This window comes from Crocodylus siamensis, chromosome 3, assembly GCF_052110815.1.
Source record: "Crocodylus siamensis isolate JL-2025a chromosome 3, ASM5211081v1, whole genome shotgun sequence".
Lineage (NCBI taxonomy): Eukaryota > Metazoa > Chordata > Crocodylia > Crocodylidae > Crocodylus > Crocodylus siamensis.
The window spans coordinates 90,922,601-90,937,797 of NC_143397.1; the positions used below are offsets into that span (position 1 = coordinate 90,922,601).

General features: G+C 49.6%; 1 protein-coding gene across 4 annotated transcripts in view; it reads right to left on the bottom strand.

Moving 5' to 3' along the window:
• FOCAD (focadhesin) overlaps positions 1-15,197 on the bottom strand; it is a 257,789-nt gene that overhangs the window by 14,450 nt on the left and 228,142 nt on the right. For all 4 annotated transcript variants that reach the window (XM_090038791.1, XM_090038793.1, XM_090038792.1 and 1 more), the window contains one exon: positions 8,882-9,010. In XM_090038791.1, the coding sequence (XP_089894917.1) occupies positions 8,882-9,010 (129 nt within the window). The remainder of the gene's footprint in view (positions 1-8,881; positions 9,011-15,197) is intronic.

Genomic DNA, 15,197 nt, shown 5'->3' on the forward strand with positions numbered 1-15,197 from the left:
CTCTGAGCAGATTCAGTTGCTATGCAGATCTTAGTGCAGAGCATGCCCAGTGTACGACTGGAATGAGGTAATACCTCTAGAAATTTCTCTTAGCCAAGCAGCCTGATTGGCTATAGGGCTGCTATAAAAGGTCTGAGGGCCTCTCCCTCTGGGGGGAGAAGATCGCGTCACTGCAGACAGAGGCTGGTGTTTCCAGGGACTGTCTGGCAGTCAGGCTCTTGGGCCTACTGGTCTCCTTCCCCAGATTAGCACTCTGTGCTGGTTAGGGCGATTGCGGTTTTGATCTCCTGGTTCCTGATTCAATTTGACTGATTGCTGACTACGAGTTTGGACCATCCCACTACAACTTCACCTCAACATTCTGGCAGCCCGACCTCGGCATTATTCTACGACTACTCGATCGTCCACCAATACTGGACTGGCGTCACGTCTCGTTTCATCATTCACCGCGTTACAGTTAGTTTGTTGTTCGTGTTATCCACTAAATGAGCTGTTGACCAGCCCTGGGACTAGGTCTTTGACTGAACCTCATGGGCCAACAGACCCCTTTGTTGTTGTTGTTGTTGTTGTTGTAAGTTGTAAACTGTAACTGAAGACATCGTTCTCCTATGCACCTAAGCGTAAGTCAAATAAATTTCCACCTTGTTTAAGAAACCGCTACGCTTCCCGTGCCTCAGTTCTCCGTAGCCAATAGAACCTGGCCTGTTAACGTGTCTAATTGCCACCCCGGCCCACCGTGACTCTGGGGTCTGGTTCCCCACCCCGGGACAGCAACGTCTGTGGGGTGGGACTAAAAAAAGTATAAAAGCCCGTTTCCAGCCCTTCTGTGCCTTTTGCAGCTCATACCCTGTCAGCAGCTGTGTGAGAGGGGAATGCTGCGACAGACCTGCCTGCTGCTTTTTCGTGTTATGAAGGAGTGGTTAGGATTTAGCTTAACTTAGCTTAGTTTAGCTTAGCTATTCAATTCAATTATTAGTAGTATTACAATTCAATTGACTTCTTTGAATTATTTTTTTGGGAACTTGTTTTGGAAACTGCAAAAGACAGGTGTGTTTTCCCAGCCAGTGTTATCTGTCACTATGCAGGGAGGCACAGATTACTTGCTTGCATGCACGCACACATGCATGCACACGCACACACACGCGCACATACATAGAAACCCAGAATATAGAAAAAAAAAATCACAGTGGAAGAAGACAGACAGATATTTACAGAAGAGCAAGACACTGATAATATACTGACACACAGGAACACACACAAATATTTTCATTCATATCACAAGACAGACAATATCGTGAGAGCCAGAAAGACAACAAATGAATAATTTCATTCACAGCATTAGACACAGATATTCAAAGGAGAATAAGACAGATATACAAAAGGTATACATATACAGAGAGAACTTTTGCAGCACTTGAAAAATCAATATGAAGTGTGCTGGAAAAGCAGGTGCCAGATCTTCTGGCAGGGGAGGGAGAGGGGGTAGGGAGAGAGCTAGAGCTGCAAGCCCCATCCCCGTCCCAAACACTGACCCATTCTATTCCTGAGCAGCCATGACATCAGTGCTGCCAGTGGAAGCCAGGTGGTGGGAGCAGTGTCTGCACCCGACGTCCCTGCACCTGCACCACCTCAGTCCAGAAATGGGCACCAGCAGTGGAATCACTGCCTCCTCCACCCCAATTTCAGCTCTCAGCGTGAGCCTCCCACTGCCAGAGGAGGAGCTGGAGCTGGAACCAGGGGTGCTGAGCATGCTGGCTCAGGCAATTCTGGGGCTGAGGGGGAATCAGAGTTCGTGCTCCACACCCCTCAAGTTTCCCCTAGACCCAGGTCTCCTCTGGAAAGCAGAGCCTCTGGAGGCTGAGGTTGTGGAGGCAAGTGGCTCAGCTAAGGCAGCTCCTCCTGATGTTCAGCCTTAGCCACCTAAGCAGGAGGAAAAGGCAGGATTCCTTGCCCTCAACCCAGAAGTGGGGGAGTAGTGTAGTGTGGGATCATTTTGAGGTGGCAGATGATCCCAGGTTTGCCATCTGCCAGCACTGCTGAAGGCACATGAGCCGTGGCAAGGACGCGAGACACTTCACCACGGCCATGCTGCTGCATCTGAGGAAGCAGCACTCCCTTGCCCTTCTTCCTGCTGCTCAGCCTGCCACCAGTGCAAGCGTGCCAAAAGGGAAGTCCCCCACTTGCTCCAAAGCCCCCTATCCTCCAAAAGCAGAGGCAGGCCACCCTGGACTAGTGGAGGAAAGATGGACAGAAAGCGGGGTGCGTTCCCAAGGCACGCAAGATAACTCAGACCATTGGGGAGATGCTTACTCTGGATAGCTAGGCCTTTTCCCTAGTTAAGCGACCATGGTTCAGGTGGTTCGTAACACTTCTGGCCCCATTTTACAAAGTGCCCACACACACCACCTTCAGCAGGGTAGTGGTGCCCCCCCTATATGAGGCATGCAGGGAGTACTTGAGAGAGGAGCTGCGCAAGGCAGGGCCACAGGTAACCTTGCACTTCACGTCCAACATCTCGAGCATTCGGGGTGGTGATCATGCCTACCTCTCCCTCATGGGGCACTGGTGCGATCAGTCAGGCCATCGATAGGCTCTACTGCAAGCTGAGGTGCTGGATGAGTCCCACACAGCAAGGGAGATCATGGGGGCCATGAACCGCATGGTTCAGGGAGGGATGGCTCGTTGGGCAGGCCGAGCTCACCCACGGGTTGGTGGTCACTGACAGTGGGGCCAATATGGTGAAGGCTGTCCGTGATGCCAACTTTGTTGGCATCTGCTGTGTGGCACACAGGCTGCACCTCATAGTGAGGGATGCCTTGGAGGGGGACAGGGCTGCTGGTGACGGCACCACCACCAGTACTGCTACAAGCCAGCTGATTTTGAAACACAGGAAGGTGGTGGGCTACTTCCACCGCAGCACCAAGGGGGCAAGATGCTGCAGGAGAAACAGGCAGAGCCCAGCATCCTGCAGCACAGAATCATGCAGGATGTGGAGACTCGATGGAACTCCACATATCTGATGCTCGTTCGAGAGGCTGGTGGAACAACAGAAGGCCATCCATGAGATGGCCTTGCTTGGGGAAATCAGGATCAGTGCCCCCCTAAACAGAGCTGAGCGGGGTACCATCTCCCAGATCTTTGTAGTCCTCAAGCCCTTCCTCGAGGCCACCAAGACCCTTAGTGCTGTTGATGCCCTCCTCAGCCAGGTGATCCCCCTAGTGAGGGAACTGGAGAACCAAACGGAGAAGTTCCAGGGGATCAATGTTGCTGGCTGGGGCAGGCTGCTGTCACCAGACGTGCAGGCACTGCTGAGGCAGCTGAAGGAGGGCATCAGGAGACAGCTGGATCCCTTGCGGTCCAGTACGGTCGACAGGATGGTGGGCACATGTGACCCGAGGGTGAAGGGAAGCATGTGCACTGGCAGCCCCAAAACTTGATCACTAGACGCAGGTGCTGGTGAACAAAGTCAGGGAGGCCGAAGTGCAGAGGCGAGGGGATGTGGAAGAGGAGGATCCACTTTCTCGTGCCAGCACTCCCAGCACCAGCACCAGCACCAGCACCAGCCAGTCTCCTCCACACCAGCCACTGCCAATGTGGGCCATGGGCATGGCTTCAACGCTGGGGTCCAAACACGCCAGACGCCAGCCTCAGGCAGGTAGCACCGAGGCTTCAGTGGCTACCTATCTCGCTGAGGATGTGGACCCACTGGAATGTGACCCCTTGCCCTACTGGGCAAGCTGCAGACAGATGTGGCAGGATCTGGCCATGGTTGCCCAGCAAAACCTGTTCTGTCCACCAACCAGTGTTCCAAGCAAGAGGGTGTTCAGCATTGCTGGGGATGTTGTGACACCCCACTGCACCTGCTTGGATCCTACTTTGGTGAAGCAGCTGGTCTTCCTAAAGGTGAACCTCCCGCTGCTGGGGTTCCCCAAGCTCCACCTGCAGATGGACTGAGTGCCCTCCTCACTCCGTCCACACCAATTTCCTTTTCTGAGGTTTTGAAAAGCCAAGTAATGCCCCGCTCTCAGTTGGAGGGGGCACTAACTGCATCACCAGCCAGCAGGGGAAGAACATGTCCCTGCTGAGCTCATTCCCCTGCCAGGATGAACTTGGAGGTATGGGATTGGGGCTATGGGGAAGAAGGAGGCCCCAGGTCCTGTGCATGACCACTAAAACTGCACCCTGCAGGACAGGGAGGCCTGGTGGGACTGCTAGCAGTGCAGCAGCCCCGTAAATGCCAGGACCAACAATCCCCTGGTGAAAGATGGGGAGGACACGCCATAACCTCCAGCTAAGGCACGCACAAACAAAGTCCTGGCTGGGGAATGCCCCAACCTGTCACAACTTGGACAGGCCTATACTTGCTGGTTGCAGTGCAGTTGCAAGGCTCCCAGTGAGCTCAGTTTAGCTGCCTGGGATGCCAGTTTTAGGGTTGAAAACCCGAGTCAGTGAAAATGGAAATGGAGGTGTTAGGGGGGTGGGACATGTTGGGGTGGGGGGGAAAAGGGGATGTAGCAGCTCAGGTGAAAGTGCAGAAGTGCCTGGGATGTCCAGCAGGTTGCAGTGTACCAGAATTCCACTGTGTACATGGAGTCCATGAGTTTCTATACCTACTACCTAGGAGGCTGATGAAGTGTAGTTCATAGGCCCGGCTCTGAAAAGTGGTGTGCATTCTAATTTGTTCCCTCTAAGGATCAGGCTTGAGGGACTGGAGGCAGAGTGTTTATTTGGTGAGGAATGCGCCCCCACGGGTATTTTGGTTTTGTTGTCTTTGATAGATTCTGGTGTGCAGTTTGTGGGGTACTGGAGATAGTTGGCAGGTTTTGTGATTTGAGCTGTAGGAAGTTGGCTTCAGTTCTGGTGATGAGATTAGGTGCTTGTTTGAATGTACAAACCACTTTTCAGAGCTGGGCCTATGAATTGCACTTCATCAGCCTCCTAGGTAGGTACAGTAACTCATGGACTCAGTGGAGTTCTGGCACACTGTGACCGGCCAGACATCTGATGCCCCAGGCACCTCTGCATTTTTACCTGCACTGCTACACCCCCTTTCCCCACTTCCCCCAGCCCAGCCTGTCCCTCACCCCCTTACGTCTCCATTTCCATTTTCACTGACTGGCTTTCTTGCCTGCATTGCAGGCCAAGCCAGCCTCTGGCTTCTTTACTATTCCTTCCATCCTGGACCAACTGCAGGGACTTCCTCAGACTGACAAAAAGGCTTTCAACACTAAAGCTTCCAAAGATAAATTTTTTTAATTACTTTTTTTTCATAATACACACATAGACATAAAAACACAAGCCGTCACACACCTTGAATAACATCGTATGTCCACACAACACAACATCTTTACTTCTTGCTGTCAATTCCTTTATAAAACAATAGGCTCTGTGACAGTTCTGTGTGGGTACCATGCTCCTACTGATGTTGAGCCAGCTAAGTTATTGTACCTGCTGTCATGTAAAGTGGAGGCCTGGGCATGAGGCTGTAGGGGAGGAGGCGGCCTCAGTGGAGCACACTGCCGTGTTGTTCAGAGGCCCCAGCACCAGGAAGGGCACACCTTACACACACGCAGTGTCACCCACCCACATCGTGAGTTTTGTCTGGCAGCAGCTTGGGGTGCAGGGCCCCAAACAACAGACTCCCCAAGCGAAACACACAGAGCTGGCAGGCAGGCTTTGCAGCCTGACAGGGACCAGCACTCACTCAGGCCTGCTCTACGATACACACAGGGTCACTTGGGTGATGAGTTTTGCCTGTCAGCAGCTTGGGGTACAGTTCTCACCCAACCCCTGCACCGATCTTCTTGAAACTTGGCAGGCTTTGTGGCCTCAGCAAGAGCTACCACCCCTGCAGTTTTCAGCCCCCTGTGTTGCATCACATGGACGTGACAGGAGCTTTGCTTTCAAGAATTTGGTGTTCTTCCCCCCAAACCCCTGCACCGATCTTCTTGAAACTTGGCAGGCTCCATGCCTGCAAGTTTCATCTAAATCATACAAAAAACAAAAAAGTTACAGATCTTCCATTGATTCCCCATTATACCCTATGGCCGGATCTCCAAGGCGGCTCCAATGCTTCAGAGCTGCTTTGACCGGATTGAGGTGGAAACCCCGTCTGGAGCTCCAGATTGGATAGTGGCCATCTGAAGCGGCCAGATCCGAAGCTGGATCAGATCACTGCTGACTCGCACAGCCCTATTCACTAGGACAAACAGAAATGAAATTTGGCTTCAACAGGTCTGTTTGTGAAACAAGTTTATTTATTTCAATATCTAAATAGAGATTTCAAGACTTATTGTTAGGCCGCTGTTTTGAAGATCCTAGCAGAGAAAACCAGGGTCTTATTAGTAGTTATCAAAGAGCATTCTAATTTGGATTGCTACAAATGTAGCAGTCTGCATTCATCTGCTGGGTCAGATTAGTAATGTACACATGATTAGTTGCTTGCAAGCTGTTCACCTCAACTGTTTGTTATGCAATAGTTATGAGGTGTGCCTGTTGTCTGTCACATATTCTGGAGTCTGTTCCAGGAGTGCAGCCCCAAATCTTTTTAAAATAGAATGATCTACTTTTGTTTACACCTAAATAATCATTCCTGTTGAAATTTGTGAAACTTTCAGGATTCATATCAGCCAGACATGAAAAACTAATACTACTAATCTAACAAATCTTAGGGAGCTGAACTCAATACATTTGCCCCTCAACACAATTATTCGGGACCTAACATTTCTTGAAAATTTCCTCATGTTTCCAGTTTAGGTATTAAGTTATAATTGTTCTGTACTGCAGTTCTCTAGTCCACCATTAGTAGTGTTCATGAAAGGTACACTAAGATAAAAGCATCTCTTGATGCTTGTGTTTAACTTCCATAATGTTATACAGGGACAGTTCAAGGAATGTCCATATCATACAGAGCAATTCTCAGTTTCCACTGAAGTTTAACTGAAGTGAAGCCACTAAAGTGATATACTGTTTTTTCTGGAATTCCCATAATTTACAAAAATGAAACTCCTCTTAATAGGTTAAAAAAACCCAGCAATAAAAAATTCCCCAAGTGTTTAACAAGTTTCTACTATTCATCATGCGGTTCCTATATTTGCGACATGGCCAATGAGGCTGAATATGCAAGACATCCTTGCATTTTTTTCTAATATGCACCTAAGAGAAATGATTGTAAGAACTGTATTCAGGGGAAAAAAAAAAAAAAAAAAACCAGTAAAAACCAGCAGTAAATTGCTAGATCTTTCTGTATGTGGCTAGATCTTTCTGTGGAGCCTTGTGCCTCATACAATGATTGTTTAATAATTTCCACTGTTTGGGGCACAAGGCTCCATAGCTATATTATTCATAACAGTAAGAAAGAGCAGCCGTTCTATACGTGAGCCCTATGAAGCTATTCAATCTAAAGCCAAAAGAACTAGCATGGCTCACCTGTAAGAGCCTGAAATGCCAGTAATTGTCATTCCTTAAGCAGGAAATACATAATTAAATAAAATCAAGCAACACTAGAAAAAAAACACTTGGCACCAGAGGTATTTTTGAGGGAAAGAATCCAAAAATCAGACATTTATAGCCATAAAGATAGCACTAGCAGGTATATTAAGAGTGAAAGCATTACAAACATCTTGTTTAAGGGCAGATGCTGATTGCTGACTAGCATAAGGGAAAAAAAATCCCTAAGAAAAAGCACCAAAGCGCTACAAGTTCAAATTAATTACAGTGGGAGAGCATTTTCTAGTATTATACTAGAGCATTTTACTCAGTATTATAATGACGGTATTTGAATTTGAAACCCATATACCCACCAGCGTCCTCACCAGGCACTGTAGAAGTTTGAATACAGACCGTAATTTTGCAGTAGGTGCCTGCTGCTAAAATGGGTCAAATAGAAATGGATTCAGACTCATCTGAATATTGAGGAAGTCCAAATTCAGTTCTGAAATTTTCGGCTTTGGTTCATTCTAGCCAGTTCTAGCACTGAAATTCCCACATCTCTATGGGAATATCTGCAAGTAGATACTCATAAAAATCACACTACAGAGCACATTAAATGCATAGATCAGGGGTAGGCAAAATCCAGCCTGCCCATGGGTGGCTACCTGCCAATAGACTGTGTACAGCCATGGCTGCCCCTGCAGCATTCCACATGGGGCTGAGCCCTACCTGCTCCCGCCAGGGACAGCCTATACCATGTTCCTGCCTGCACCTGGTGACCTTGGCCCCGACCAGCATGTACAAATTCCTTGAAGCCAGATAAGCAGTGCCAGGTGGGCAGACTGGATAGAAGGTGGTAGGGAGCTAGAATTGGAAACCCCAGGTACTGGGACAGGAGCTGCCTGGCTGCAGCTTCCCTTCCACCTGGATGGGCATGTGGTGCCTAGCACACATTTCCATAACTGCTGTCGGCACTTCCCTGTACTACCTGCTTCCTGGAGTGGCACAGCAGGGGCAGGAGAAGGAGTCGGTGAAGAAGATGGTGCTAGAGGCAGGGGAAGCTGAGCAGTACCCAGGCAGCTGCAGCCATACCAGGAGCAGCCCCGCTAGAAAGCTGCATGTGCTGGCCGGGGCTGTTAGCAGACATGGGTGGTGACATGGCATAGGCTGCTCCAGGCAGAAGCTGGCAGGGCTCAGCCTCATGTGGAGCGCTGCAGGGGCAGCCACGAGCCAGATGGGCAGGGAGGGGGAGAGAGGGGAGGGTTTGTTAAAAGGTTATCTTCTGAAAGATTGTTTGTGTGGCCCTTGACAAATCACCAAAACTTATTTCAGCTGACAGGCCACTTAACAATTGTCCACTCCAGCTTAAATCCTTGAAAAGACTCTGGAATTTTATAGTATGGTATTTTGTACACAAGTCATATAAGAACAATGCAAGAGCTTATCTTACCAAAGTTTAGTCTCATCAAAGGAGAAAGAATTGATCCCCAATTCACAGGTGGATACTGGTAACTTTCTCCAACTAACGCAATGGGTGCCAGGGCTACCTTCACCAAGGTAGGGGGAATGCTTTCAGGGCCTGCAATAGAACAATCAACCTGAATTATATAATAATAAATTGGGCAAATTATAATAAACTAGGCAAAACAGCCAAACAAAAAAGAAAGTGTACAGACCCTGGAGTTTACAGCATCCTGGAATGAAAACCAATAAACATGGGTTTATTGATAACACAACAGCCACTTGTATCACATCACTGGCTAAATATGCTGGGAGCCACATAAAATGCAACTTTGTATTGCAAAGCAATTCATGTGCTCAGGATGTGGTGTTTTACCACAGCTGAAGGGGAGCCATTATAAAACTGAAGCCTTAAAATTAAAAACATTATACTTCTTCCACCCCTTCTAAGCCTGGGCCTCAAAGCATTTACATAGGTTAATTAATTGGGCCTTACAACACGTGAGTTTGGCAATCTTTTCCAGATTATAGACAGGGAAACAGGCAAAGAGATTGGATAGTATGTTCAGACTCAAAGGGAACCAGCACTGAAACTAAAATTAAAGCTTCCCTACAAACCAAGCTCTCACTTAATCCCCATTCTTTGTCCTTTTGGCAAGAAAGCAGGGTTTTTTTAGATTTAAAGTAGCTAATTCAGGGTAAAATCCTAATAAAAACAAGGTGTGGAGAGTTGTTAATTCAATGTACCCAACTGAGGTGCACCCAGGCTAATGTTACAGGGTTGGCCTTGATCAACTATATCAAAACCACCCACTGCCCTATCTCCGCTGAGATTTTACGAGACAGCGCCTTTAATTTAATCATCTTGATGTGGACACTTCCTTCAGTTGCAAGTTTATATATCACATGCATCAGAATGCCACTTAAGGACCCAAATGAAGGCAAAGATCAAATCACAGAAACAAGAATTGGGAGAAACAATGCCAATGCATTGCTGGATTATTTCTTAGAGTGTATTGTTGAAACTAGTTATGAATATTTCAAATGATATGGCTTTCATTTCTGCTCTTGGGACAGTATATCAAGCTGTGATAGAAGTATCGCTCCTGGAGTCTTCTAGTGGTGACTCTGCCTTCCTGTTATGGGCCAGCCGCCTGCTTACTTGCCTGCCATGCCTTGATCCTAATTGATTGAGTGATGTAATTAGCAGGAGACTGCCCACGTTATACGCCCCGGTGCCAGGGGGTGCTATCTGTGGCTCCTTTTCCTCCTCTACACTGCAGCCCAACTCTCGCAGATGGTACTGACAGGATTTTGACCTGGGCCCTGCTATGATCTGGCCCTCTCCTTTATCTCCCTGGGGCCCCTCACTGCCCCCCTTCACTCTGAGGCCCCTCACTGCCCCCCCTTTCACCCTGGGGCTGGGGCGAACGCACTCCAAAATGCAGCGTCCTCTCTGGCACCAGGACCCCCACACTACCGTAGAGTCCCTATGAGGCCTCCTCCAACCCCTAATAGCCTCACCCGGCCTTCCGGTTAACAGTAAACACAAAACACAAAGCCCCTGGGCTATAACGTAAAACTACACCATCTGGTCTAACAACATTCGTTCCCTACCAAGAATATACTCCAACCCATGGCAGCAGCCAGGGGATGCTCATGCAGTCGATCTTCTCCCCTCTCTCCGCACTGGCCGAGCTCTCCCCTCTTTGGCTGCCAGAGGGAAACTGCCCTCCTGGCCTCCTGCATGGGCTTAAGAAGGGCTGAGCCCTGCCCCTTTCTGTCAGTAGGTTTCGCTGGTTGCCCCAGCAACCAGCACCTGTGCTGCCCTGGTGACTGGCAGCCATGCCTCCCCCTTCTCACTGCTAGAGGTCTCTCTTGAGCCGTCTCTGTTCTCAGGCGCAGGGAACCCAAGTGGTCTGCAACACACCTCCCCCCCTTTCACTCCAAACTCACCGAGCCGAGTCTTTACTTCTTTCACCAGGTGCTCCATCTGCCTGGGGTTCTCCTCTCGGCCGTTTCCTCCGGCACCTGGCCATTTAGGTATAGGAGGCGGAGGTTTTTAGGCGCCTCCTACTCGCCTTTTACCCAAGGCGCACCATGTGGGATTTGTTGGGAGTTACCCAACACAGGTAGTCCCCCCACACTAGCCAACCTTGGTAGGGTGTCGTTTAGGCCAGTCTTCTCTCCCTGTTTTAAATGTTCGTGAGGATGGCCCTGGCCAGGATGTGTCCTTCTGACGGAGGCAGCAGGCACATTATTATCGTTGTTGGGAGCCTGTCTCCCTGTCACCTCTCTGTCTCGCTCCAATCATCGCTCTCCAGGTCTTGGCTTTCCTTCTCCGGCTGCCCGACTGGCTGGCCCCCCCGGGAGATCCCAGAATTGGAGGGGTCACTCTGCCTCCTAGCAGCGAGGTTAGGGCCTCTAAATATACGCCCCCTTCTCTCCTCTCTTGTCAGAGGTCTTTGTGCTCCTCCTGGCCCCTCTTCTTCCTTGTACTGTCTTGAAAGAACGTCAGCATTTCTATTCTGGGTTCCTGGGTGGTGTTCCACCTTAAAACAATACGGTTGAAGGCTTAGGGCCCACCTTACGAGTCTTGCGTTTTCCGTCTTCATACTCTTCAACCAGCGCAGGGGCACAATTGGTGATCAACGTGAACTTCCGCCCTAATAAGTAATACAGGAGTGTTTCAATGGCCCATTTAACTGCTACACACTCTCAACTGTGGCATAACTCCGCTCTGGTGGGTGTAGCTTCCTACTTATGTAGGCTATAGGGTGCTCGTCTTCTCCTTCCCTTTGAACCATTTCTGCACCGATAGCCACATTTGACGCATAGGTCTACACCAGGAAACGTCTGTTAAAATCGGGTGTATATAAAAGTTGTTGTAAGCATAGCGCATCCTTCACCGCTCGAACACCTTCTCTGCCTCCGGTGTCCATCTTACTTTGGTTGGAGCCCCTGCCTTTATCATCTCCGTTAACGGTACAACCACATCCGCAAAGTGAGGTACAAATTTCCTATAATAACTGGCCAGCCCCAAGAAGGCCCTTACTTGTCTTTTGGTACGGGGCGCATGATACCTCCGCAATGCCTCCACTTTGCTCAGCAGAGGTCTCACCTTCCCACTTCCTACTAGGAACCCCAGGTGCTGTGTTTTCTCTTTTCCTATTGTACACTTCCTGGGATCGGCTGTCAGTGTCGCTCTCCTTAAGTCTTGCACTACTGCTCTCAGCGCGGCGAGGTGTTCATCCCAGCTCTCAGTATATATAATAATATTGTCAATATACGCCATGGCGTAACCCCCATGGGGAGACAACACTCTGTCCATTAACCACTGGAACGTAGCCGCAGCTCCATGCAACCCAAACGGCATGCGTCAGAACTGGAAGAGCCCCCACGGGGTGGCAAATGCTGTTTTTTCTTGATCTTCAGGTGCCACTGGGACCTGCCAGTAAGTAACCCTTTGTCAGGTCCAAAGTGGAAATGTAGCACGCCTGCCCAATGTTTTCCACCAATTCGTCCACTCCAGGAATTGGATAAGCGTCAAACTTGGCCATTGTGTTTACCTGCCGATAACTGATGCAGAGACGGATTTTTCCATCGGACTTAGATACTGCTACGATGGGGTTTCGCCAGTCACTGTGGGATTCACATATTATGCCTTGCTCCAGTATCATTACCATCTCTGTTTTTATCTGGCCCTGGAGTCGCTGGGGGATCCGTCTCCAATTCTCCCATATCACCTGGCCCAGTGGAGTTTTTATCCAGTGTACCACACCCTGAGCTTCCCCCGGGGTTCCCCGAAATACATCTTCAAATTCCTTGACTAGCTCGGCAGCCTGTCTCCTCTGTTCTTCTGACAAGCGTGGGGCCAGCTCTACGTCACCCGGTCCACTTTCCTTCGTTAACATGGGTCCCAACTCCAATTCCTCAGGATGAGGGGCTAAGTACATACACTCCCAGTCCTCCCACTTCTTCAACATATTGACGTGGTATACTTGCTTTTTTTTGCTCATCTATCTGGTATACCTCGTAGTCTACGGGCCCCACTCGGCGTATGATTTCATAGGGTCCCTGCTACCAGGCAAGTAATTTACTTTCACTGTCCAGCAATAGGACCAACATGCGGTCCCCCATGTCAAACTTCCTTTCCCGGGCGCCTCGGTTATAATGCCTTACTTGCCGTTGCTGGGCTTCTCTGAGGTTTCCTAAAACCATGTTCCGAGCCGCTTCAAGGCGTTCCCGAAGTTGGATCACATATTGGATGATGTTCTGGTCGTTACTCTGTTGTTCTTCCCACCTCTCTTTCATCAGATCCAGGATTCCCCTTGGTTGCCAGGTGTATAATAATTCAAAAGGTGAAAACCCAGTGAAGGCCTGGGGTGCCTCTCTTACTGCAAACAACAAAGGAGGTATCATTCTGTTCAATTTTGAGGGCTCTCAACCATGAACTTTTTTAGCATCTGTTTCAACATCTGATTAAAACGTTCCACAAGCCCGTCTGTTTAGGGATGATATACGGCCTTCTTCAGCTGTTTAATCCCCAAGGCTTTACTCACTGCCTGAAACACACGTGATGTAAAGTTCATTTCCTGATCAGTTAGTAGTTCTTTAGGAAGTCCTACCCGGGAGAATATCTTCAAAAGTTCATTTGCCACCTTTGGCGCAGACACTGTCCGCACTGGCACAGCTTCTGGGTACCGCGTTGCATAATCCAGTAAGACTAATATGCACTGGTTTCCCGTGCTACTTCGGGGGAGTGGCCTGACGATGTCCACCACCACCCTCTCAAAGGGAACCTCTACCAGAGGCATTGGGACTAAAGGAGCTTTTGCAGGCGGACTTGGGTTTGCTTTTTGGCAGACGGGACACAAAATGCAGTATCTTGTGACTTTCCCCATCATACCCGGCCAATAAAACCTTGCTCGAATGCATGCTTGTGTCTTGTCCCAGCTCCATGGGGAGCTCACGAGCCACCTTCAACAAAGTCCATTGATACCACCGCGGGACCAAAAGCTGAGCAACCTCCTCTCCTTCTGGCTTCCCTTGCTTGATCCGGTATAGGTTGTTCCTTACCTCGAACCTCGGGGTTGTTCTCATCAGTTCTGGCCTCAATCTTCGTTTCTGGCCTCTTCATCGTTTCTTCGAGCAAGGTGTTCCTGCAGCACCCACCAAAAGTCTACCTCTCGACTTTGCTCTAGTTGGAAGTGTTCGTCTTCCCCAAAATGGGCAATATCCACCCTCTGTCCCACTTTCTCTTTTGGGGGGGGGGGGGGGGAGTTGCTCAGTTTCACCCACAAAACCCTCCGCGGTCTCTTTATGTCTCACACCAACTATTTCTTCTAACAACTCGGGCCAGTTGCAGCCCAGTACCACTGGGTAGGGTAAATGTTCAATGACCCCCATTAGCATCCAGCGGGTCTTATTGCCTACTCATAGGGTGACCCTCACCCTGTCAAAATTGAGGGGGTCCCCGCACCAACATTGCACCGTTACACGATCCACTCTTCTTCTCTCCCTTGCCGTAACACGTCGCTCCGCACCATCGTCTGCACGGAGCCTGAGTCCAGCATAGCCACTACTCTTTTTCCCTCTATGGTTACTTCTACCACTGGTGCAGGCAGCTCGTCTCCCACCTCACGGCCAACTCGGGCTCCATCGCCACACGTTCTTACCTGCACCGTTGGGCTGGGTTGGGTGCTTTCAATCACACCAGCTTGCAGGGTTTGTTGTCCGGCCGCTTGATCCCATGGGCCTTGTACCATTTGGTGTAGTCGATCCAAATCCTGTTTGCCTGACTCTGGGCCAGGGGTTAGCATCTGTTCTCATTTTTCTCTCCATGTGGACCCAAGGGTTCTCTTCTTTATACTGGCAAACCAGCGTCTTATAATGCATACTGCCGTATAAAACTTTCCCAGCCAATGCACCATTGTGACAGGAGTATTGCTACTGGAGTCTTCTAGTGGTGACTCTGCCTTCCTGTTATGGGCCAGCCGCCTGCTTACTCGCCTGCCATGCCTTGATCTTAATTGATTGAGTGATGTAATTAGCAGGAGGCTGTCCACGTTATATGCCCTGGTGCCAGGGGGTGCTATCTGCAGCTCCTTTTCCTCCTCTACACTGCAGCCCAAGCCTTGCAGATAGTACTGACAGGATTTTGACCTGGGCCCTGCTGTGATTTGGCCCTCTCCTTTACCTCCCTGGGGCCCCTCGTTGCCCCCCTTCACTGTGGGGCTTCTCAATGCCCCCCCTTCACTCTGGGGCTGGGGCCAATCCACTCCAAAATGCAGCGCCCTCTCTGG